Raw genomic sequence first — 25,562 nt, forward strand, 5'->3', positions numbered from 1 at the left:
CCATCCAGTCTGCCAAATATTCTTCCTCCCGCCCCTGGCTCCACACATGTGATGCTGTCACCCTTTCATCCAATCACAGGCTGACACAGACAGGCTGCAGATGAAAAACAGAAGCACAAGGGAGTCTGTACACTTTTTGAAAACCGGTCACACTCATGCTTCACTGTATCATTTTGCTGTCACTAAACTTCTTGTATTGTAACTGAACTGTTTAAGTCTTCAGTGAGGATTTACGTGACTTCAGTGAAGTTTTTTTTAAACCTGAGTTTCCTTTCATTCTAAATATATCCTTTCTCTTTGCTGTGTGTTTTGCACACAGCTGCCAACATGTGCCTTTTGACAGCTGCCCTGCTGTTTTCTTTACTTGGTGAGTATTTTTCCATTGTTGACTTTTGCAAGTGCCACGTGGACTTGTGTAATTATTTATGTATTCGATAGTTTGAGGTCTATGCTGTGGGTTTTAAACCATGCACTTTAGAGAACAGAGAATGAGTGTCCTGGTTGATGTTGTGTTTATGAGCTGCTCTTGCCCTCTGTCTGGAAAATGTGCAGACACTCTGTTATTCATTAGCATGTGACCAAAGGCTGCTGGGTTTGCTTAAATCATAATGTTTTGAGACTAGTAACACATGCTGCATGCCCTACTGTGAATGAATGAGTTAGTTGCGGAAAGGCTTTAAACAAAATTATGAAATCAGTAAGTCCACTCTAACTAAGTAAGTAAAGTATGCACAATTTTCTGATTTAATGTGGATAGTCCCCTGGATTAAATGGTATACAAACAATCCCAAGCATCTTGTTTTATCTTGTGCAAGCAACCAGATATTTTACCAAATGGATATTTATCAGACCAGGGCGATATTCCAGAGAGGATGATTATCCTGTTAGCTGGTTGTTTTAAATTCAAATTCAGGTGGTCTATTCCAAAATAAATGTGGTTCACAGAGAAGACCTTGATCCAGATTCAAGGTTTACTCCAACTCTGTGTCTATGCCCTGAAACTAATCCGTTGTAGCACTTTGGCTCAAAGTTTTAAGGCTATGCTCAAGAATATGGGTTGATCTGTTTTAAAACCTTCTGAGTTAAAAGTTTGTTTGTTGTCCTTGATTATATTACTTTATAGCTATCAATTAGTGCTTATGAATAACTAATGTTAAGCTATCTGAAGTTGACATAGCATACTATAAACAAGGTTTATAACGTGCATAAGGTTACACTTCACATCAATGACAAATATAATTGATTGCTTTTAAAAACATTGCTAATATTCACTGTATTGCACAGTTAATCAGTTTGAGAAGAATTTCAATGGAAATGGATGACAATGAATTTATATTAGGACTGCAGTCACATTGTGAAAGTATCATTTCCACTATTGGCTCTTACTTCAAATGTCATACAGGCAGAAGAATTCAAGAAATGAAACTATAAGAATAGAATAGAAACTAAAAGCATACAACCTACTTTACACAGTATATCCACCATTTTTTCAATCTGATTTAGTGGTTTTACAAGAACATATTTCTCTATGTAGTGTCTTATCTAACAAAAGAGTTGGCAATTATAGGTTGTCTGAAACTTTACCCTACCTTATGTTTAATGATCTAGTGATTATGTGTAATTAGTCTGTGGTTTAGGGACATTATGTGTCTTAATGATGATAATCTGTCATAGCTGTCTCATTTGAATAGCAGCATGTTTAGTTGACCACCACCATTTACCACTTAAAGGTGGCATAATTTTTTTTAATTAAAAAAATGATGTAGGCCTTAGGGATGGGAATTGATAAGATTTTCACGATTCCGATTCCATTATCGATTCTGCTTAACGATTCGATTCTTTGTCGATTCTCTTATCGATTCTCATTTGGGAAAAAAAGCAGAACAAACAGTTTGATCAGCATCAACTTTTTTTAGTTATAAGTATCACGACATTACAAAACCAACAGAGAGGTCAAAAGAGGCCCACAGCCTTGTAACGATGTGTAACTGTGGCAAATACACACATTTAATGTGTACTGTTATAGCATGTTTTACAAAGAAGCACATGGCGCTAACATGGTAGGCAGTGTGTTACTGACCAGAGTTACCTTCTGTAGTAACCGCAGAGGTGGTCATTGCCTGGCTGCTGCTGCTGCTGCTAGGTTGAGATTCATCTCCAGTCCGAAGCGTGTCAAAAACACGACATTCATTTAAAAATATTGCATGTTGTGTGTGCAAATGTTTCTGCATGTTTGTCGTGTTCCCTCCACTGTTATCTCCACTTTGACGATTGCAAGCCGCCCTGTTGGCATGGAATTGAAACACACCGGTTCTCAACATGAACCGGTTCTCGATTCCCATCCCTAGTAGGCCTCCCTATAATTATCTGAATACCCACCCATTAGTGTGTTGCCAATGTGGCAAACAAAACAGCATACCAAGTCACACCAAGGTATTTTTTTTTATTAGTGTCCTTTTTATATATCTATATTATTCTACTTCATCCTCTAGACACTTTTCTAAATTTCCTTATACAGAAATTGATTTTGATAACTTTCATACTTTTTAAATATAAACTTTTTCTGCCCATTTTAATGTATGGGTGAAAATTTGATTTTCTTTTGGCGATTTGGATCCCTTCATGCACCTTTAATTTTTCACTTAAAAATTTCGTTATTCAAATTTTAAACTCTCATTTTTCCCACATTTCCCATACACAGAGAATGGATTTTCAGTGAAGTAGGAGACATCTGTCAGTTATGCTGATGACTCTGTTAATGCAAACATCATTCTGGCTTTCTTTTTCCATGCTGAGAAACGTTTCCAAACCATTATCTAAATATCGTCTAATGTTAACCAAATTGTAATATGCACAGATAGGAATATTATTTCAACAATGGCAACTGATCATTCAAAAAATGCGAATGAGCATTTTGCAGGATCATCAGATGTTTGGTTCTTGAGGAGGGTTGTGCATTAACAAGTGTAAGAGCCGAGATTACTCCCATCACCTCCTTTTTGTCATTCTTTTCAGATTCCTTTTCCTGTGTTCAGTTTTTGGCACCTCTGAACATGGGAGGTGTCACAGGGCAGGTACAGTTTAACTCCAGCTCCAAGGCGGCTACTGTTAACGTGACCGGCGCTGGATTCTGTGGTTCACTTAATTTTTCCCTAAGCAAGTTCCCTGTCATGTATGGCCATTATTCTCAACCCTGTTCTGAAGCAAATATTGGCTCCAGCATCTTCACCTTCACAGCTGATCCGGCCTCCACTGTCACCATCAACGTGTCAAGCCTTTTCGAACAATACTCAAACCTGGATGACTTCTCGCTGACTTTGCAGACATGCAACGGCACTCAAGTATGCACAGTTGTTAGTCAAGGTCAAACGGTCTTGACTCGTCAGGCCAGGTTCACAGGTCCCATTGCTGGTAATGTTTACATTCGCCTTAACACAGGACAGACTAATCCTAGGCTGCTAGGAGACCTTGTTACAATCGGTCAGGTCAATGCCTCAGGAAGAAATATCACTCTCTTTGGATCTACAAGCACTGCTGCAAACTGCAATGTTCTTCTGGGAAGCTTAGATCCCTCTGCTTTGACCAATCTGGGTGTCCTAAAAGTCGGAACCCCCTTACAGCCTGTGAAATCCCGTCTGGACCTGACCAGCTTCAACAAGAACAATGGCTTTCTTCTCATTCGCATGGAGTCAAGTTACAAGTGTGCTCAGATTTACTTTGTGCAAGAGAAGCAGGTCAGCGCTGTGGTGAACATGAGAGGGATCAAAGGATATTTCAGTTTCCGTCAGGCTTCCCCATTTGATGTGACAGAGTTGAGGATAAACCTGACTAACTTACAAAGCAGAGTCGGACCTTATCATGTCCACCACTTTCCTCTCCCCTCAGTCAGGTCAAGCATGTGTTCAAATGATAATGTGGGTGGCCACTGGAATCCATTTGGAGTCAACACGAGGGACCCAACATACCCAAAAGTGCCTGGTTCAACACACGATCAGTATGAGATTGGTGACCTCAGTGCCAAGCATATGTTCCTTACAAGTAAAAATGAGGTGGATGTAGTGTTCACAGACTTCAACCTCCCTTTGTTTGGACAGAACAGCATTGTAGGTCGTTCAGTTGTAATACACAAAACCGATGGTGCCAGGTTTGCTTGTGCCAGCATCAGCTATCCCGGTGAGGTGATTGTAGCCAGAGCTAGATTTCAGAACCTTGTGGTTGGTGAGATCTGGTTTACCCAGCTGAAGAACTTCCCTCTGTCTGATGTAGCCATCTTCGTGGATTTGTCATATGGAAATCCCACAATGGCACCAACCAAAAACCACCACTGGCATGTTCACACCTACCCCATCAGCTCAGAGAGAGATGATGATGTAAGACGCTGCAGCACAACACAAGGACACTGGAACCCCTTTAACATTAACACAGAGGACAACAGCTATGCCCTCTACTGTGGCCCGTCCAGTCCCCTATCCTGTGAGGTGGGAGACTTATCCAACAAATACAGCACCATCAACCTCAGCCACAACGTGGGTGGAGTGGAAGCAAAACATTTCTTCACTGATGTCACTTCCTGGTTGCCCGATTCAGGCATTATTGGTCGTTCTGTAGTCATCCATCAAGCAGAACAAGGAGGGCCGAGGATTGCTTGTGCCAACACCACAATGGTGCGGGTCGCCAAAGCTAGCTTAGGTAGTTGGTTTGGCCCTGGGACATCCAATGGCCAGGTGTCGTTCTCCCAGGCTGTACCACGAGGCCCCACAATTATAAACGTGGAGCTGATGAATCTGAACTCCTTAGCTGGGGGTTACCACGTTCACATACTGCCCATCAGACCTGAAAGCGTAAGCCCCTGCTCCAACGCAAACATCCTAGGCCACTTCAACCCTTTTAATTGGAACATATCAAATAGCCCCGCACCTGCAACTGGCACAGTGGACCAGTACGAGATTGGTGACATCAGTGGGAAGTTTGGGATGCTTTTTGACCTCAAGCAGTCTCAGGCCTCATACATGGACCCTGACATGCCATTAACTGGACCCTACAGCATAGTGGGAAGATCACTGGTGGTTCACTACTCCAATGGATCAAGGTGATAACCTGCAGGCATTTATATGTTTGTGCTTATTACAGTGGCAGAAACCAAAAGTTAAAAAAATAAAAAAGGAAGTGAAAAAGTATAATGAAATATATTCAGGATGATCACAAGATATCTATATCTGAAGCATAACTTTAGTCACTAAGTCTTTCCATGAATGCTTTGATATTTGTGTGTACATTATAAATGATACAGATGTAGCATACATAAAACAGCATCAGCTGTAGTTTGAGTAGTCACTGATGCCTTTGCAGTATTAGGAGATCTTTTACCTTCATCACCGTGAGGGATCCTCTGGTACAGTAACAGACTTGGCCATGGAGTCATAACCGTGTCATGTCATCTCATTCACAGAGAATGACTCACAAAATACTGTGGGTGAAAGATTGTAGAGGTTAACCCGGCAGGATTTGGATATGTTTTGCTCATCTTATCATCTTTATGTTTTTGTGCATGTGTGTGTTTCTTCTACAGAATGCGGTGTGCTGACATCTCAGCTGACAGAGATACAGATGGACAATGGACTACTGCCACAGCTGTTTTCAACGGTACAGTAACTGGGACAGTCAGACTGGTAAGAACAAACAACAGCCAAAGTCTTTTCCATGAATGCCAGTTTGTTTTGCATATATGTAGTTTAACATTCCATCAATTCAGGATATTAATTAATTTATTTTGTTTAATACAATACTATTTTCTTTCATTTCCTCTGACTGAATAAACACACACTACACTAAATCTCGAAGTTACATGAACATCAAACCTGAAAATGTTTTATTTTTAAAGGGTAAATAATAAAGTGGCTGTTTTATTACTGAGTTTATGCTATCTGATCAGAGTAGTTAAGTGTACAGAGTACTCCACCAACTTAGCATTGTACTCCTATAATACTGTTGGACTCACAATGGACCAGCGATATCTCAAATCAATTTGGGGTGCCGTTTAGCTCAGTTGGTAGAGCATCTGCCCCATGTACAAAATATCTTAAATTTTTTTTTTTTTTAATGCAGAAATTAGATGTCTTACAAGTTTCTGATGGAAAATTACAACTTCCTTTTTCTTTTTTTAACTTTTGCACTAGACAGTTTAGCAACCTAATCTTGAGCAATAAAAAGTATGCCATCCCAGGGTATTGTTTATGTACAAAGGCTTAGTCCTTGCTGTGATATCCCATTTACCCAGAGGTTAGGTGTAATCCAGAGATTAAGTTTCTTGGAAAGATGGTGTGGAGAAATAAAATCTCCTGATTTGCATGAAATTATTACTGGATACAGGCAGGGACAGATTGACCATTGCAAATATCACCCTCCTTGGCCTAACTTCACAGAAATATATCTCAACACTGATATTGTAAAATGTATGGTAAAAGTGTTTCTTCACTCCATAGGTCATGATGATTAAAAGAACTACCCCATCCATAACCAGCACATAAGATACGAATTTGCAAAAATCAGAATCAGATAGTTTTCTTTGATAGCCACAGAGCACATACAAGGTTTTCTTTCCAGCTAATTTATCAGGAGCCAACCTGCCACAAAAACATGACAGAGTATTTTTGCTGCGCTGAACAGACAGTGAATTCATTATGCATTATGTGGTGGGTTGCAACAATCAGCTATGGGAAGCAGGGGTGAGATCATTAGCTTAGTTTAACATCCGCCTGCTATGGCTAGTAGGAACCTACAGGTCCCCTGAACTAGGAAGCTCACTAAGCGAACAGCTGTCTCTGTCAGCCGCCCTCCAGAGGCCCCATACTGAGCTCTGCACTACAGCCATGCAAAAGAGCCTGTAATCCAAAGAGGCTATAGTATCAAGGAATAAATGCTGGTCTAGGGAATTAATGTTAAATCTGCTAGCTTTGCTCAAGCTGACTGAATAGAAAGCCAGTGTCATAATTGCAATATTCATAAATCGCCATGTCCATTCTTACTGCCTTTATAGCCAATATTCCTCATGACTACTTACTATGAGAATATGACAATACACGTTCAATTCTTTTCACTGTAATCATCATAATATCCGACTCTCTCTCTTTCTCTCGCTCTCTCCTCAGCGCCAGCAGATGTTTCCGGATGGAAGTAGCAGTGATATCACCCTGGAGGTGGACCTTCAGTCACTGACACAAAGACAAAAGGTATGTACATAGTCATATATACACATATTCACCACCACAAATGTATTTATATATGAGAGTTATAAATAAGAGTAACGAAAGTCCAACTCAGTCATCAACATTAAATGCATTCTAGTACCAACAATTAAGCCCTTTAAGCACACAAAAATCTTGGCAAGAAAACCTTCAGCAAAAGGTTACAGGATAGCTGAGACACCTGAGAACCTGAGCATACTAAGTAGAATAGAAAATAGACAATATCTTGGGTAGTAGTCAGGAAATAAGAGAGCATTCACATCCAATGCCAAGTTGGAACACTACGTTAGCGATAGGATTCATCCAGCACCCACAACTGAGGCCATAGATGCCAGGAGGTGAGGAGGAAAAACGTGTCTGAAGTATGTGTTCATTGTTAATGTGTGTGTGAGTTTTTCTCTGTATTTCTGACACAAATACAGATTAAATAAACATTCAGCATTCACATAAAGAGACAAGAAAACGCACGTACATGCACACACTCACACTTAAATAAATAAGTGTAAGTAAGTAAATAAGGGTAAATAATCTGTCCCTGCAGAGAACTGTGGCATCCTTATTCATCAACCGTATGGGTGCCAACAACAGCGAGTGCAACAAAGTGGGAGACACATTCAATCCCTTCAACATGACATCACTGGTGAGGCCAGACTGTATCTTCTTTAACTTCTGCACTTCTTCTCTTCCTGATTCCTAAAGTTGACTGTTTTGGAAAGCAGAAACTGCATTTTGTTCGGACTTTATGCAGAGCTTTGCTGCAGAGATGTTTGCTGATATCTAAGTATTTCATAGATGCAAGGTTAAACCTAAAAACCTGATCAGTTCTTTATCACCTCTACACCTCTACAAAAACAGCAGAAAATTTGGATTACTTTTCAAACAACAAATCATCAAACCAACTAAATTTTAAACCAGTTTAAATGACATAATCTCAACATTAGCTTGATTTTTGAGTAAACTGCATGATTGGTGTCTCTTACACAAATATTTCTTTTTTATAGCAGGGCAGTTGTTCAATAAAAATTGTATATCTGTAATTATGTGACCATTTAAAATCATATAGTATACACACTGTACTGTGTGTACAGAGAAAAGAAAGAAAAGCAAACTAAAACAGCAAACTTGCTGTCTACTACAGGATTAGAAGGACATTCCTTTATTTTGTCAAGTTACTTCTATCATATAACTTTTTAAATCCTTGGACAACACTGACAACATGATGACAGTTTCATCAAATTGGGTCATTTGTACTTGTATAATATCATAATTAAAGCATTTTTACAGGTCAGGATTTTTTTTATTCTAGCTCATACATGGGGGTTACAAACATATGTCTTCAGATCACTGTCGGGGGTAGAGTTAAAACTTAGATTGTTATGGGGACACTGACTTCTTTTCCTTAAAATAAAGGAAAGCAGGCACCATTCTGATTGTTACTATGTTAACCAAGGTCAGAGGATAGGGCTGTCTCACTTCATAAACACTACAGATAGGTACATAATGTAGGAGCCTCTACAGAGTCCGATAACAATGTCAGACCACTAAGAGTAAACCTATTTTCTTGCTTGTAGACTGATGACCACTTAGTGACAGTGTCACACAGATGTGCCATTATCATGAGGACAGCTTCTTCAGAATTGAGGCCGCATAATGTCCTGACAAATTGATAAATCCTTCATTCTCATTCATCAAGCTTCAATAAACTTTTCAGCATAAGACTTGGACTTGACTGAACTGACCATTGTAAAAACAAAATTCTCCGCAACATTTAGGAATCAGTATTGCAAACTGCAGCTGTAGGGGTAAACTTGCAATTTTGTGGGTGAACATATTCTGTAATTCACTTCCTTCTTTCTGTTCTCAGAGCTCCAGCTGTTTACTAGAAAATCCTTTGAGCTGTGTAGTGGGGGAGGTGTCAGCAAGACAAGGCACAGTCAGCCTGACAGAGAGACAAGTCTTCACTGACAGCATCATCCAGCTCTCTGGAGACAACACAGGTACACAGACACTGATGTGTGTGTGTTTGTGTGTGTGTATTTAGCAGTGGTGACAATTAAAGATTCAAATAAAACGTTTAAGTGGACTAGCAATTTAATTTAAGAGCTGTACAGCCAACAGATTTTTGATATATGTAATAATGTGGAAAAATCAGATGTAGTTCATGTTTTTCTGTGATTGCAGTGGTCCACAGATCTCTAGTGCTGAAGAACGGCAACACCATCATCGCATGTGCCAGCATCCTCCCAGAATCCCCTTCAGCAGTACAGACATTTCCCAATGTGACTAACTTCAGCAGGTGGGTGTAATAAATAAAACTCATACTACATGATTAATATCATTTTACATTTGAGCAAAACCTGAAGGATCATCTGAGAATAAATGCTACAGGAGTGCTGCTGCTGTGAATACTGACTTTTATGACTTAATAAATTGATCTTTGAGTAGAAACAGGAAAGTTTGCAGGTATTCGCAGTATCTTCCAAAGTAATCAGCTGAATGAAAGAAAAGAATATGCATTACAAACATTTTGACTTCTATTTCTTGTCATTTGATCCTTTTATATCGATCTCTTTTGCAGTGTATACTTTTAGATGAAGCGCATTTTGATTGAAATGATCGTTGATTGCATTCAACTCTGCAGTTAAAAGTTTGAAGTTTTATAATGTAAGTGTAGATTACAGATGGTGGTGAGCAATGGAATGGATGTAGTTATATCGTAATTATATTTGATTTAATCTGCAGTTACTTGTCATATTATGTGATTATGAAAGTGATATTTTATTTTCCTTTTGCCAAGACACGACTTCCGTAGAAGGGTTGCAGATGTTCTGTTTTTGGATACATCAAGGGTCACGATCCTGCCTGACTCCCCCCGCTCTTCACCTGATGGAAGGTGTCAGCAAGTCAGCTTCATGATATCTGGTAAGGTGGAAGTTCAAAACATACTGTGCTGTGGATAGAGGAAGATCATCGATGATCATTGATGATCTTCCTCTATCCACAGCACAATCTTTTGTAGTGTTCTGTCGCACCCTTCGACTTCAACACAGCAGCATCTTCCTCTATTTAAACTGAAAATCATTTAATATATAAGCTAGTTCCTGTATTGAATCATGAAATGAATATGTTCTCTCATTGGAGATTAACGAAACATGCTCTACTGAAATACGAGCTTATTGATAGTCAGTATGTTTCTTATTTTGAAATTTGCCTTGATGGACCGGGTGGTCTGTTTATGTTTTGTTCTGTGTGTTTTGATCTGGCTCGATAACTACACACAAATAAAGCAAATAAAGGGAATGTTAGATTCTGCTCGACCTAAGAAGCTCCATGATCAGATACATGGTAAAACACGGTAATTATGGGAGATTATTTAAAAAGATTAAGATGTTTAGAGCCCAAAAGGACCCAGAGTGTCTGTTTTTATTTCAGTGGGTTTCCACCTGATTTCCTCAGTGAATAAAAAAATATCTCTCTTTTTAATCTCATGGACGCTACTCGGCTCTTACTGCCCGAGAAGGAGGCTGCTTTTCTGCGGGAAGTGAGCCGTAGTCCATTGGGAGGACTGACCGGGTCACCAAGACTTTTAGCTCCAAATTCACCGATTTCCATTTCAAAGGTTACCAAAACAGTTGTGTGGGTCGTTTCTTTTACTAGAAAAGGTCTAGATTAGTTTAATTGTGCTGAACTTTACCACTGAAAAACAATTAGAAAGTAACGTCGCATTTCTCTATGTGTGTTTGTGTGTGTGTGCGTGTGTGTCTCTGTGCGTCTCTCTCTCACTCTCTCAAAAGGACACAAACCAAATTAAACCTCTTCTTGTCGTTATTTTGCAGCACGGACTGAAGTCAGGCTTAGACGTACAGTAGAAGCTGCTTCATGAAATAAACCTTGTTGCACTCATTTTGCCCTCATGAAGGTTCAGTGTCTTTACTCTGGCAACTTGCCTTAGCTGCAGCCTGGGGAGGAGGAGACTGCTATCCAGTTTTGAATTTGAGCTGCGGTGGCCAATCTTACATGTTGTACCTTTAAATGGTATGAATGACACCGCACAGCACCTGCATTCAGAGACATTCTGTACTGCACACTATGCCGCAGTAACATAACACAACAGTAGCAGCTCTGGCAGTCACTGAATATAAAACTTCACTGTTATGTCAAGAATACGGTGGCCCTGAAGTGCAAATCACAACAGCAAATCAGAAAACACAACAACAAATCAAAAAACACAACAGCAAATCAGAAAACACAACAACAAATCAGAAAACACAACAACAAATCAGAAAACACAACAGCAAATCAGAAAACACAACAACAAATCAAAAAACACAACAGCAAATCAGAAACAACAATGGCAGAATATGAGCAACGCCAGTGACAACTGACGCACTGCTATTAAAGTCTGTGTAAAGTCAAAATAAATATGTATTTTGAGTTTGTCAGACTTAAGAAGAATGTGTTTATTTGTTGTTGTGTTTAGTAATTTGTCATTGTGTTTTTTTATTTGCTGTTGTGTTTTCTGATTTGTCATTGTGATTTGCACTTCAGGGCCACCATACAAGAAGGGAGTGGGATTACCACACCTTTCTTAACCCTTAGATGCACAAGTGACTGGACCCTACACTCTTCCATGAGTGAGTCAAAAATGACCCGTGTTAGAATCAATGTGTTTTTATACCACTTTTGTCATTTTAAATAAGAATAATCATTTGTATTATATTTTGTATGATATTTTGGTCCACACAAGATTTCTTTAATGTATTTTTCACTTTAAACATTTTTAATGAAGATTGGAAAAGAAAATTACACAACAGCAATAGAACAATGTCAATATCCATTGTGTGTGTGTGTGTGTGTGTGTGTGTGTGTGTGTGTGTGTGTATGTGTGTGTGTGTGTTCAATTGTATAGCTAGCAGCCATGACACGTTGTGAGGAAACATAAAAGGAAGAGAATGTTTTGAATGACAAACAAACCTATTGATCAATATGTAGCTATATAAATAAATGCACACATGCATGCACACGCACACACAAGTGCAATACATACAGTAATGTCAGCTAGCGTAGTTAGCTAGCTAGTTTCACAAACTATAAAGTAGCCAAATTTGATGATAGATGATAAGAAACACATACTCTCTCACACAATAGTCATGAATGACACACACAGACATACAGTAATATTATCTAGCTTAGTTAGCTAGCTACTGTGAGCTAACTTTAAAGTAGGCTAATTTATTACTACATGATAATAACACATTCTCTTTCACACAGTAGGAATGAATGACATGCATACACATTTCACACAGACTATATCCTGACAGTCACAGCTGATAAGAATCAAAGGTTCCCATGAAATTCCATAGGAAATGAATGCGGGTCATTTTTGACCCACCTATGGAAGCTTGAGGTAATAATACAAAACTACAATTTCATAAAATGTATAAAAGGTAAGTTAAAAAATGTAATGGCATGATATCAGTAACATGTTTTTCAAGGAATATCAGGAATATGAAATGATAACAACTTTTCATTACGAGGATATTGCAAGAAAACAACCTTGTCGGGTCATTTTTGAGCCACTTATGCATCTAAGGGTTAAAAACTAACCCTAACCCAACAGTGAGGTTTAAGAGAAAAAAACAGTGCTGCATACTCTTGCATAATACATACATTACAGCCAGGATGAGTAGGTTCTGTAAAACACACACAAAGATTTTTGTGTGTGTTTTATCAGACTGTATTGCACTGGGCTGGTTGTGTATTCATCAAGACAATGAACAATTATGGGCATTGAAAAATCTTTTGAAAACCCTAAAAATTGCTCTGTAACCTGATGCTGGAGTTGAATGTCTCTGTGTCTCATCTGCTGTTGGGGAACAGAGAAGTGTCTGTACAGAGGTTTCACACAGTATGGCACAGGACAGGCATTTATGCTCCCAGAAGTCTCCCACAAGCTAGAGAGAGTTTACTGTTGCAATAATTCCTGTGATGGACTCCTTTACTGTGATTACAAGCATGAGAGTAATACAGCAGGAGTAATCAGATAGCACACGGATGATAGCGCGTATTGATGATCATGCTTTATGTGCTGGAAGGAAGAGAAATTATGATTTGGCAACCAAGTGAAAGGAAACTTGAACTGTATGTAATAGAATTTATTTGTTTGTTTTTTCTGAAACAGAAACTTTATAAATACACTGCAGCATTTATAAAATATTAGTTGTCTTAATGGTGTCTAAACTGCCTTTAGACTCAGCTGCAGTAATTAAGCGTAACAATTCAGTGTACAGCTTGGACAGTATGTGTGTAATGAAGTTTGCCACATTGTGTGCACCTTAAAGGGAATGTGAGCGCAGAACTTCTGAAGTCTCTCAAAACCAGCGAGAAGATGGGCAAGTTCAAAGAGTCTGACTCCTGCACAAGTAAGTATTAATGAGACGATCACTGTGTAACATCTACACAGTGAGTCATAGCCTCTTCTAATTATTTTCATCCTGATGCCCTCAGGAAGTGCAGGTCTGCTCCTGGTGCCAGGAACTCTTCTTATTGGCTTGATGTTTGCTGCTGCCTGCCTGCTGCCATCTATAACTCATTTCTAGCCCAGAGGTTCAGCCATACATCAGCCGTACATCATCAGTGGGGATACATGGATGCTCCTATTGTAAAACTGTGAATACGTTAATGAAATGTAGCCCACAAACTCATATGACGATATCTGGTTAATTATGAAGCAAGTAAAAACTTTCTTTTTACAGCTTTTGGCAACAAATAAAGTTCCTATTTTACATTTTACTGTTAGTAAAAATCATATTAGGCAACAAGCCATTCATTCATTGTTCAGTATATCCATTATAGAACCTTACATTTTCCACAACAGATATTGCTTATATTTTATTCATTTGGACCGTTAAGTGGGTGGGTGAAGTTAATGCTGTACATTTTCAGACTTCTTTTCTGCATTTATGCATAAATCATATGTCCTGCCCATTTAAGTGTGTGTAAATATATGGCAAATTGTGAATAAAATAATGTTTTTATGTTTCTTTTTTTTCTTGCTGTATACTGTGAAAATGAGAACATTTTGGTATCACTTCCTAATAAAGCCTAATCAAAAGGAGTTTGTGAGGTGTAACCTTTATTAATGGTTTATTAATAATGACTTATAATCTTTAATAATTATAGCTTTTATATAAGTTATAAGACATTAATAAGAACACGTTTGGGTTGCCAGGTTGTGAAAATTTCCACCTCCAGGACACACAGCAGATCTTTTGATAAAAAGGGACTTCTGCTCAGATTGAAATCTGACATTTTGGAAAATTACTTATTAACATTCAGAACAAAGGACTTCATTATAAAACATTAGTTAATTGTTACATTACTTTATTGAAGCTATTAATTACAATATACAACCCCTTTTGGGGGTGGGAGGTGATGGAGGGTTGAGACACTGACAAAAAGGCAAATATTATGTATGAGTTATTAGAATTATATTATATTGTATTTCGCATGGAAGGAGGATAAGGATGATAATGACAATGTTAGTATATTATCATAGTATTATTACCTTATTGATGATTATGATTGATTTCACTCAAGGTTTTACATGCATTTTAACACAACCAGCAGCACCCTGGGTGCAGTTAGGCATTCAGTGCCTCTGCAGTGCCCTGGAGGTGAACTGGCACTTCTCCAGCTATCAGTCCAGCCTTTATACTTCAGGATTTACTTCATTCCCCAAGCGAAATTATTATTACAGATTGAGCTACAGTCACCCATAGTCACACATAAAGACTAAAAAAAAAAGGTCAGAAAATAACAGTGATTACATCAATAAATGAAACTGATATTATTCATATACTGTCAGTGCAGGTAATGTAAACAGCCCATACACTGCATACTGTTGTGGGTGAACAAATAAATGATTTAATGTGTATTAAGGCAAAAACAATGAGAGCACAAGGAACTGAAAAACAAAATGCAGCTCTTTGCATGAACTAATTTGGCATTCATGCATAGTACATGAAACATAATTGTGTATTTATTATCACACAACGTGTTGTTGTGTTCTTCGTTGCATGTATTATTCACAGAAAAGGAGGCGAGTCTGGATCCCTCTGCGTCTACTGGAAGAAACTGCAGTCACGTGAGCGCAAACGTCAACAACGAAATGGCAGCCTCCTGTCCTGTAAATTAACACAAGGTCCGAGCTGGCAAAGAAGCGCTTCGTGTTTTGTTTAAAGCCGAGAAACACATTTCCAAGACGAAACCACCGGGTGTGTATTCAGCATTTCACTGGCTGTGTGTGGAGGGACTTTAACGTGAGCTAGCGGTGCTGTGGCGGAGCTGACGCTCGGTCTCCCCGGTGGCACGGAGCGATGTTGACTGTTTTCAAATGACGGAAACGGCTGGTCAGCCCACGCCTGAGTCTGTAGCGTATTGTCCGCAACCACAACGGAGAGAAAAGCGTTTAACCAGAGCAGCGAAACTGCGAAAATTAACCAGCAACTTTACCAATATCCCACCGGCATGCTACCACACCCTCTAATGTTACTAAAATCAACGTCCGCACGCTGAATGAATGAGTTATTGTGTGTTATCGTTGGCCTTTTGTGATGGCTGGATAAAACACACACGGCCGTCGACTTCAACCTAAGATGTTGGGTTTTTTTTAGTATCTTATCAGAATATAAAAACTGAATGTTTCATTTTATTGTAGCTAGTTAGATAGCTTGTAGGTTACATATAAAAATACGACTGCTTCTTGTAACCCCAACTTGTAAACAATCGAGTGCTGAGTGTTTAACCAATAGGAGAGCTCCTCGATGAAGAATGCTGCAACGTGATTGGTCGGTTTTTTACAGCTAGTTTTACCGCCCAGCTGTCCATGTGTATAGTGATAGTTAATTCACCAGTGCACACAGCATACTTTGTTTTATGAGATTTGGAAGTAGGTCACAGACGTGCCGACACTCATCACATAATCTATTCCTTTAATATTTAACTCCTGTTGCCTAGTCAGCATGTTACATGAGGTTAAAGATCCAGGTGTGGACTGTGACTTTGAGCTCCACGTTCATAGTCAGGCAGGTGTAGTCAGTCAGTCAGTGTCTGGGTCCAGTCACCTGAAGTCATCATGGCATCCCAGAAGTCAGGTAATCTATGGATAATCAGGCTGTATTTGATTTACGTTAAATCAAATCTAATCTACGTTAGATTTCACATCATACATTTCACAATAATAGCACCGAAACTCTGTTTTGAAAAGGTTTGCGGTAAAGAAATCTGACTTAAATTCAATGTCTTTAAGTATTGCGTCATGTTTCTGTCCCCATTCAGGTACGGCCATGTCTCCAAAGATCACAGGGGAGCTGCTCAGGCTGCTTCGCCAGGCCATGAAGAACTGCAAATATGTCTCTGAGCCCATACAGGCTTACGTAATCCCCTCTGGAGATGCACATCAGGTAAGCTAGATCACAAACACAGCATACTACATTTCAGCATGTTCATATAACCAAAGTGACCCCTAAACACACATGAACAAGCTCACGGCCGTGCATCCGCTACTCCTCCCTATTTTAGTATTTGCGTGTGTCCTGATTCACTTCTGATCGTCTCATCTGACCTTCGCAGTTAATTGTAGCTCTCTGCCCACTGCTCCTCCCTTTTGCCTCTCCATGCCAAGACATGATGTGAGAAGAGCAGCAAAGGTGGCATTTAAAATGTCTGACTGGTTGATGGCCACTTTTCACTGATTGTTAATGAAGCTGATCTCTCTTTCTGTCCCCATGTCTTCCAGAGTGAATACATTGCACCATGTGACTGCAGACGTGAATATATCTGTGGGTTCAATGGCTCTGCAGGTATGATTTGCTTGTATATGAGTGACGACGAGGTGGCATGACACTTCTCGGAATTGAACAGCTTTTGACCCCTCCTTAATATACAACAATAGCAGACGAGAAGGAGACAGGCAGTGATTGCGAGACTGACAGTATCACCATCACAGTATCAAATTCTTTTCTCATTCAAATCTTCTTCGTTTGTTGTTACGTGCAGGTACAGCCATTGTCACAGAGCAGCACGCTGCAATGTGGACTGATGGGCGATATTTCCTCCAGGCCAGTCAGCAGATGGACAACAACTGGACCCTTATGAAGATGGGTAATGTCCCACTTAGTGTTTCTGTGGTACATGATGCAAATAAAAAATGCTTTTTAGTAATGACATGAGTCATGAGTCACAGCCCGGCTGTTAGCAGAATGTTTTGGCCTAATTTAAGCATGGAAAAACAAAGATTGTCCTATTTATGTCTGCATGTGGTTCTGAAGACAAAAAAAAATCTCTGAAGATGTTGTATGTTAAACATCAGTAAGCCATGCATATTTTACCTCTCCGTCTCATATCTAGGGCTGAAGGAGACCCCCTCTCAGGAGGACTGGCTAATCAGCGTCCTGCCAGAGAACTCCAAAGTGGGAGTAGATCCTTGGATCATCGCTGCTGGTGGGTTGTGCAGTGGTTCAGTGTCACTACTGTAGGCAGGAAGGGCGCACAGTGACAAACAGTATGAACAGTATGAATATTGTACTCTTTCTAGAATACAGCAGGAAATATGCTGCAGTTAACAAAAATCTTACATGTTGGTTTAAATTTACAATATATATAAAATAAGATTAAGATACAGAGTACAATTTACAATATATATAAAATAAGATTAAGATACAGAGTACACTTAAAGGTACACTATGTAAGATATTTACTGTATTAAATCATAAAATGAATATGCTGTGTCATCAGAGATAAATGAAACATGCTCTACTGAGCTCCTTGATAAATTACTATAGTCAGTATGTTTCTTATTTTGAAATTTGCCTTGACAGACTGAGCGGTCTGTTTTTGTTTTATTCTGTGTGTTTTGATCCGGTCTGATAACTACACGGCTCATGCTGAAGTTCGCTGCAGTCTGGGGAGGGGGAGACTGCTCTCCAGTGTTTTGAATTTGAGCTGCGGTGTCCAATCTTACATATCGTACCTTTTTTGCTTCTCCATTAGGGAACTGAACTTTTGCAGGATCAGCCAGCATAGAAACTGTTCTTGCTTCCTACAGAGCCTTGTCATTATATTGCAAATAAAATATTGTGCTTTTACAGTTGTTTTTCATCTTAACACAGTTTTCTGATGTCATATTTCAGATCAGTGGAAGAACATGTCCAAGGCACTGACCAGTGCCGGCCACTCTCTGGTGGCAGTCCAGGATAATCTGATTGATGCTGTCTGGGCGGACCGTCCGGAAAGACCCAGCACACAGCTCCGCACATTGGGACTAGAGTACACCGGTTAGTGCAGAGCTAACACACAACACACAGTTGTGTTACTGTAGTCGACCCGCCCAGAAAAAAGACACCATTGTTTTATTCTTGTAGAACTGAAGAATGATTTTATTGTCAGCAGAAATATTTTTAGTTTGATTTGTTTCTTTAAACTTTCTTCAATCTTTTGTTTCCAAGAAAAACAAAATGTTTTCACTCTTATTACATAAACAGGTGTTACAGTGTCACATTTTTGGCTGCTGTCTTTCTGTAGGTATATCCTGGCAAGACAAGATCACAGCTCTGCGAGCCAAGATGACCGAGAGGAAAATCACCTGGTTTGTTGCCACAGCGTTGGACGAGATTGCATGTACGGCTCATTCTACGGAAATACACACTGGTGTAAATGCTTCTGCCAAGGAAGCACAGTGATAAAATACCGTAATGGAAATGTTGATACACATTGATTTACGGAGACCAGTAAGATTTGGAAAATGTCTCACATTACCACTTCCAGTAATATATAACAGAAAGAAGTCATTGTGTCAGACAGCAAATCCATGCCTTTGAAGAAAGTGGAGCAGTGGAGATATATTATTTCTATATTTAAGTACAGTACTTGAGTAAAATAACTCAATGGTTGCTTTGAACAATTCATTTTTGAAAGACTCACAGCAACTCTTCCCATTTGACTGGACAGCAAACATGTTTTGCGGTGACTTTTATATCGAATCTACAAACTAAATCCAGTGTTCACTGGGACAGTTCTCCAGTGTGTGTGGTTCATTAAGCGCTGGGCTGCACTATTCAGATCCACGTTAGCGCAGCACTATTAGATTTATAAACCCGCAGCCAAACATGACGGCCAGGTGAAAAACATTTCTTGTTGATGTATGGAGATGGTCAGTTTTTTAGTCATTGCTGTGTAAAACAAGCAGCAGCCATACCAACATAACTCCTGTTACATAAGTCCCTTTGAATACATGATCACGATCCAAGGACCCAGGGATGCGCAGGTGTCCCTCTAGATGCCTGTTGGAGTACCTTGTTCACCGTGCCTAATGAGCTCTTGTTTCTGATTGTTCGGTCTGAGAGTTTGTGTTAATTAGAGGCATGCTGATTTTGATTGTCATCAGGTAGCATTCAGAGAAGAGGGTTTCAATGGGTGTTAAATTGAAGGGAATTTGCACAGGCATCCACAAAGAATGACTGACAGTAGGGTAATAACATACTGTACATACACACTGATTGTACTGAGGTGTAACTTGACACATACACTAAGTGAAACAGACTGAAAGTTATTATCAGGAAATAAAGTTTTCCCTGTTGGCATGGATCGCCCAAAAAAGAAATGTGAGAATAGAATGGCTGCCAATGTTCTTGCCTTCATTATGTAATGAAATAGTTTTTGTTTTTTGTTTTTTTACATGTTGATGAATATTAGTAACAATTCGTGTTATTATTATTAGAATTTAATATTTCATTATGTCTTCCCCTCAGGGCTTTTTAACCTACGTGGTGCAGACATTGAATACAACCCAGTTTTCTTCGCATATGCCATTGTGGGGATGAACACAATAAGGTAATTAGATATAATACAATGCAACAACACATCGGCATGATTATAATTACCTTAACTACTGACTGATATGAAGGGCTTTGAATTATTAGTAGGAATTCCTCAAAATGTGATCAATATACACCCATGCTTCGGCACATACAGGCATAATCCAGTAAGTACTTACAAAAAGTCTTGTCTTTCTTTTACATGTTAATTAAAACAGTTATGTTTTGTTGTATTGTTAATGACACTGAAGAGATCCGAGGACATTTTAACATTTAATTTATCTTTGACTTGCAGACACTCCCAAAATTCTTGATCACAGAATGAGAAACAGGTTCATTACCATGTGTTCAGATAACTTCCCTCTGGAGTCTAATTGCTAAATGCTTTGGAGATGTTTTCTTTAACTATTTTTAGACTCTATCTGTTTTATAGACTCTTCCTTGTTTCACTTCCTTGTATCATTTGTTTCTATGTTCTGTTTCTATGTTCACTATGTTTCTGTGCTCTGTCTACAAATGTAGAATCATAAATATAAAATAGAAATTTGTACAATTTCAAAACAGTTTTTGTTACTCCTTTTGTTCCCCTTCTTTGCAGGCTTTTTGTGGACCTAAAGCGTCTCTCCGATCCCACACTGAGAGACCATCTGCAGCTGGACTCCCCCAGCAAGCCTGAGCTGAGCATCCGCACGTTCCCTTATGAGTCGGTCTACACCGAGCTTCAGGCGATCTGCGCTGCACTCGGCCCCAAGGACAAAGTGTGGATCTGTGACAAGGCCAGTTGTGCTCTCACACAAGTCATCCCCAAGGTAAGAGAGCAGTGTGACAGTGACAAATCCTTAGCATTTAGAAGACAGATCATTGTCCCCAGTGTTTTTGTTCATAAAATGTGACTCACAACAACCTGCATTGTTGTTTTGTGGTGGAAGGACAGAAGTCTTAATCCTTTGACGCCAGCGTCAGGGTTTTTAACCTTAAGTATAATCTTAAAATAGCAGGAACCTATTTCTTGGCTTTCCGGGTAACCTTTTCCAATAGTCAATTTACTGAAACACGTCAGGGCAGACAGGAATTTAGGGGAACAGCATTCATTCTCTTAGCTTTGAGAGTTAACACAATATTTCACAAATGTTACATTTTCATTAATTTTAAGGTAACATCAGCTACTTTTTTTTTTTTAACTGTAAATGTTTCCACTTCAACTATTTCAGGCCCACCGGACTCCAATTCCCTACACTCCACTCTGCCTCACCAAGGCTGTGAAGAACACCACTGAGATTCAGGGCATGAAAATGGCCCACGTAAGAACCTTTGAGCTTTTTAAAAAAAAAACTGTTATATCTTCTAATTATTGACTTTATGACATCTTACCTTTTACAGAAAATGTTTTACATCTTTTCCCTAGATCAAGGATGCAGTTGCCCTGTGTGAACTCTTTGCTTGGTTGGAAAAAGAGGTATTTTTTATTATTTTTTTGAGATCATACATATTTGGATGTATTGGAGAAAAGAACAGATTCAGTCCTGTCCCCCTACAAATAGGATAGGGCAGGCCTCCAAAACCTACCCATTTTGTATTTTTATATGTCTTAACGTGAGTGTAATAACCCCAGGCGAAGGTTATTGCCCAACTCTGCTTGCACTTCAAAGTGTTATGCCAGTGTATGACTGACTGGAACAATGCTCTTTTACAGATTCCTAAAGGCAACGTGACGGAGATCTCTGCTGCTGATAAAGCTGAAGAATTCCGCAGGTGGGGTTTTCCGCAGTCTTTATCACTTTTAGTTTACTTGTCTGATTGACAAGCTCACATAGTTTAACTTGAAAGTTAGTTTAACTGAAAAATGCTGTCAGCGGCATTGTGATAGTGTCTATTCTGGAGTTATATCCCCCTCTACTGGACGTGGAAGTGTAGCAAAATGTCTGTCGAAACACTTTGAAGTTGAATGCTATGTTAGTATGTTATACTCGGACTGTCAATGTGACAATGATCCCTTTCTTAATGATAATGTGTCTTTTTTTTCAGTCAACAGAAAGATTTTGTCGGCCTCAGTTTCCCCACAATTTCCAGCGTTGGTCCAAATGGAGCGATAATACATTACAGGTCAGTTTGTTAATGAAACAGACTCAAGTTCAAGTACAAGTACATTTGTAGCTGTATTTGCAGTTTTATTTATTTATTTTTTTTTTAAATCCTCTTTTAGGCCGCTGCCTGAAACCAACAGAACCCTCTCCATGAATGAAGTTTACCTGATCGACTCTGGAGCTCAATACGTGTAAGCAAAATAATGATTATACAAATCAACTGCATTTAGGCGAATTTAGCATTGGATTGACCTACAGGTCTCAGATCAAAAATCAACACAGGAACTGTCATCTGCGTCTGTATTCTTTGGCAGTGATGGAACCACAGACGTCACACGCACGGTGCACTTCGGGACACCGTCTGCTTTTGTGAAGGTGAATTGGCCTGTTTGCTAGTTCTCTGTTTTCACTGTCAAAATAAATCTGATTTGAGGTTAGGGTTTGATGACGTTTGCATTATTCAAATCATTGACTGAATTTATCCAAACCTTGATTTTATTTTTACATATTTACTTGTATTGTGCACTGTCTCTCTCTCTGTTCATGTAGGAATGCTTTACCTATGTGCTGAAGGGACACATAGCTGTCAGTGCTGCTGTTTTTCCCAATGGAACAAAAGGTGCTTTTGTCTACACCTCTCTCACACTGTATAAAGTACATACCAGTATTAGGTAAGAGAGTTAGGCTCAAATCAAAGAGTTAGTAGGTTATATGATATTTCTAGAATAATCTCTTTGTCTTTTGTTGACTATAGATATTTTATTCAGACAGAAAAACAAGTCAAAAGTAAACATGTTGGTGCTCAAGAATAACGCAAGCATATTTTTTGGCAAATCAGTAACTAATCTTGTATAGTCCAAAGTCTGTTTTGTCAAACTCAAGGAAGGACTGGAGAATTTCAACCCGAGACACTGTTTAGAGAAGAGAGACAAAGCGGGCTGTCGTTAAATTTCAAGGCAATATAATTACACAACACGACCTTTAATTATAGCATTCCCATGAGACCAATCAAATTTAAACCCTAGAAACATGTGATCAAGACTGAGTATGTGACAAAGTTCAAGCAGTAGTAAAATCTGAGGAGTGGTTTGTAAGATATCTGATGGATGGAAACATGGTAAATTGTTTGTTAAATTATCTCCCACTTCTTCACACGAGGAGCAAAATGTACTTTGTTGGAGGCAACACATAGACAAACGCAGTAAATTTCACACTGGGATGATACTCAAATGTCTTTGTGCCATGAAAGATGTGAAAACAAACAAATGACTGATGACTTTTTAGTGCATTACTTTAAACAAAGCGTGATCTCTAGCTCTAACCCTGCATTCCCTCCCCCAGGCCACCTGTTGGATTCGTTTGCCCGTGCAGCTCTGTGGGATTCAGGCTTGGACTACCTTCATGGTACGGGCCATGGCGTGGGCTGCTTCCTCAATGTCCATGAGGGGCCCTGCGGCATCAGCTACAAGACCTTCGCTGATGAACCTCTGGAGGCCGGCATGATCGTCAGTGATGGTATGACACGACGGTTTTTAATTGGACTGTGAAAAAAGTCAGTGTTACTGTGTAGCCAGGATTTTATTTATACTGTAAATGATGAATAAATAATCAATAAATTAAACATGGTCGACTATCATAAAATGCACAAACCAGCATATTAAAGTTTTGTGTCGGCTTCCTTACACCTCTTCTGGGAATGATTACAGCAAAGGCAAAACAGAGCCAGAGCACTAAAAACCACACATTACACTATGTTTATATATTATAACGGTTTATGGGCAGACATGAAGCCTTTAATGCTAACTGACTGATTGCCAAAGGCACATAGATGGAATTAAAAAAACACTGTCCTTTCTTTGTCACGCACAAGCCTTTAATGTGATTTCATTGGATGTTTAGCTGTTTGTCATGATGGCAACATTAAAGAGGTGACCTCTGCAGAAGTTAAAAACACCTTAATGCAAATACATTTAGCAAGTCCTCAAAAATTCTTTTTGTTTGAATATATTCTAAATGTTCATCGTCTTCCCTTTTTCCCAGAACCTGGCTACTATGAAGATGGATCTTTTGGCATTCGTATTGAAAATGTGGTCCTTGTTATTCCAGCTAAGCCCAAGGTAAATCCTTTAACTGGGAACCAGACCTAAAAGTATAATCAGAAGTAGTATAGTATAAAATACAGAGTAGAGCCGAAGAGTGCTCTTCCCACTAAGATGTTAAATGCTACAGGAAACAGTTGTAATGTTGTGTGTGTTGTGTGTTCAGTACAACTACAGGAACAGAGGTAGTCTGACATTTGAGCCTCTTACTTTGGTTCCTATCCAAGTCAAGATGATGGACACAGAGCTGCTCACTGAGAAGGAGGTGAGGAATAACCAGTGGTATTTTGTAATCAGTGTTTATTCAACAAGTTCATCTCTAAATGTTTTTATTGATAATGTGATAGACACTTCAAACACATTAAAGGAAGTGTGATTTATAAGAGGTGGAAAAGAAATGTGAGAAATTCAATCACTATAGCTTAGCTATGTTAAAATTGTGAGCTTTTCATTTGAAAATTTGACAATATACCTTTACAGTATGCACTACTTAAACAGTATGTTCATTGTTTGATGGCCTCTCTTCTCTGTCCTGCAGCGGGACTGGGTGAACGGGTACCACAGGATGTGCCGGGAGGTGGTTGGAGCAGAGCTGGAGAGGCAGGGCAGGAAGGACGCACTGGAGTGGCTGATCAGAGAGACCCAGCCAATCGTCTGAGGACGGAGTCTTGCGCAAGCCAATCCTTTTTGCCCAGGATTACTGGAACGATCAACAGCTCTGCGGTGATAATTGTTTGTATTTTTCTCATCTTTCTCTGTGTCCCACACTTGGCTTCTTTTGTAAAGCACATTGTGTCAGCAGTTTTATTAAAGATCATTAAAAAAACCAAAACTTCCCCGTGTTTACTCCCATTTGTCACCAACATAATCAGCTTTTATCGAACAATGACAGCCTCATGTTCAGCTTGGCAAACGTGCATTTTGAGGTTATCCAGGGGAATTTTGTAAATGTCAAAAACCTTTCTTAACGTGTCGAAAATCCTATGTGATGTGAAAATATTAGTATCTGACCTGACTGAACAAAACATCAGTATTTAATCTCTATCTCAGTATGCATTCAAAGAAGAAATCCACAGTGACCATTTTAGACATATACATGAGTATTATGCATCCATAAAACTAATATCCTGTACTTTTGCCAAATTTAAAGGTGCACATGTTTTGTTTACAATTATAGTTTCTCCCCATAATGCATTGTGGGTATCATTACAAACACATCAAGTGTATTTTCTATTTTATAGAACATTTTCAAAGCCATTT

At 39.1% G+C, this 25,562-nt stretch overlaps 2 protein-coding genes across 2 annotated transcripts; both read left to right on the forward strand.

Moving 5' to 3' along the window:
• The first annotated feature begins 106 nt into the window (after positions 1 to 106).
• Positions 107 to 14,361, forward strand: cusr (Copper-only SOD repeat protein). Its single transcript, XM_010734808.3, has 10 exons — positions 107 to 367; positions 3,016 to 5,089; positions 5,570 to 5,669; positions 7,149 to 7,229; positions 7,786 to 7,884; positions 9,109 to 9,241; positions 9,426 to 9,540; positions 10,042 to 10,166; positions 13,586 to 13,666; positions 13,752 to 14,361. Exons 1-10 carry the CDS (start codon positions 328 to 330, stop codon positions 13,841 to 13,843), a joined length of 2,940 nt encoding a protein of 979 aa, XP_010733110.2. The 5' UTR covers positions 107 to 327; the 3' UTR covers positions 13,844 to 14,361.
• Positions 14,362 to 15,351: 990 nt separating this feature from the next.
• On the forward strand, positions 15,352 to 25,134 carry xpnpep1 (X-prolyl aminopeptidase (aminopeptidase P) 1, soluble). The gene is made up of 20 exons (XM_027283603.1): positions 15,352 to 15,520; positions 16,584 to 16,708; positions 17,044 to 17,107; positions 17,304 to 17,408; positions 17,655 to 17,747; positions 18,437 to 18,580; positions 18,828 to 18,923; positions 20,054 to 20,135; positions 20,718 to 20,928; positions 21,331 to 21,420; positions 21,525 to 21,575; positions 21,813 to 21,871; positions 22,145 to 22,222; positions 22,323 to 22,394; positions 22,518 to 22,578; positions 22,753 to 22,822; positions 23,545 to 23,718; positions 24,244 to 24,320; positions 24,469 to 24,567; positions 24,841 to 25,134. The coding sequence occupies exons 2-20, from the start codon at positions 16,592 to 16,594 to the stop codon at positions 24,958 to 24,960; spliced, it is 1,863 nt and encodes a 620-aa protein (XP_027139404.1). The 5' UTR covers positions 15,352 to 15,520; positions 16,584 to 16,591; the 3' UTR covers positions 24,961 to 25,134.
• The last annotated feature ends 428 nt before the right edge of the window (positions 25,135 to 25,562 follow it).

Source organism: Larimichthys crocea, chromosome X, assembly GCF_000972845.2.
Source record: "Larimichthys crocea isolate SSNF chromosome X, L_crocea_2.0, whole genome shotgun sequence".
Taxonomy (NCBI): domain Eukaryota; kingdom Metazoa; phylum Chordata; class Actinopteri; family Sciaenidae; genus Larimichthys; species Larimichthys crocea.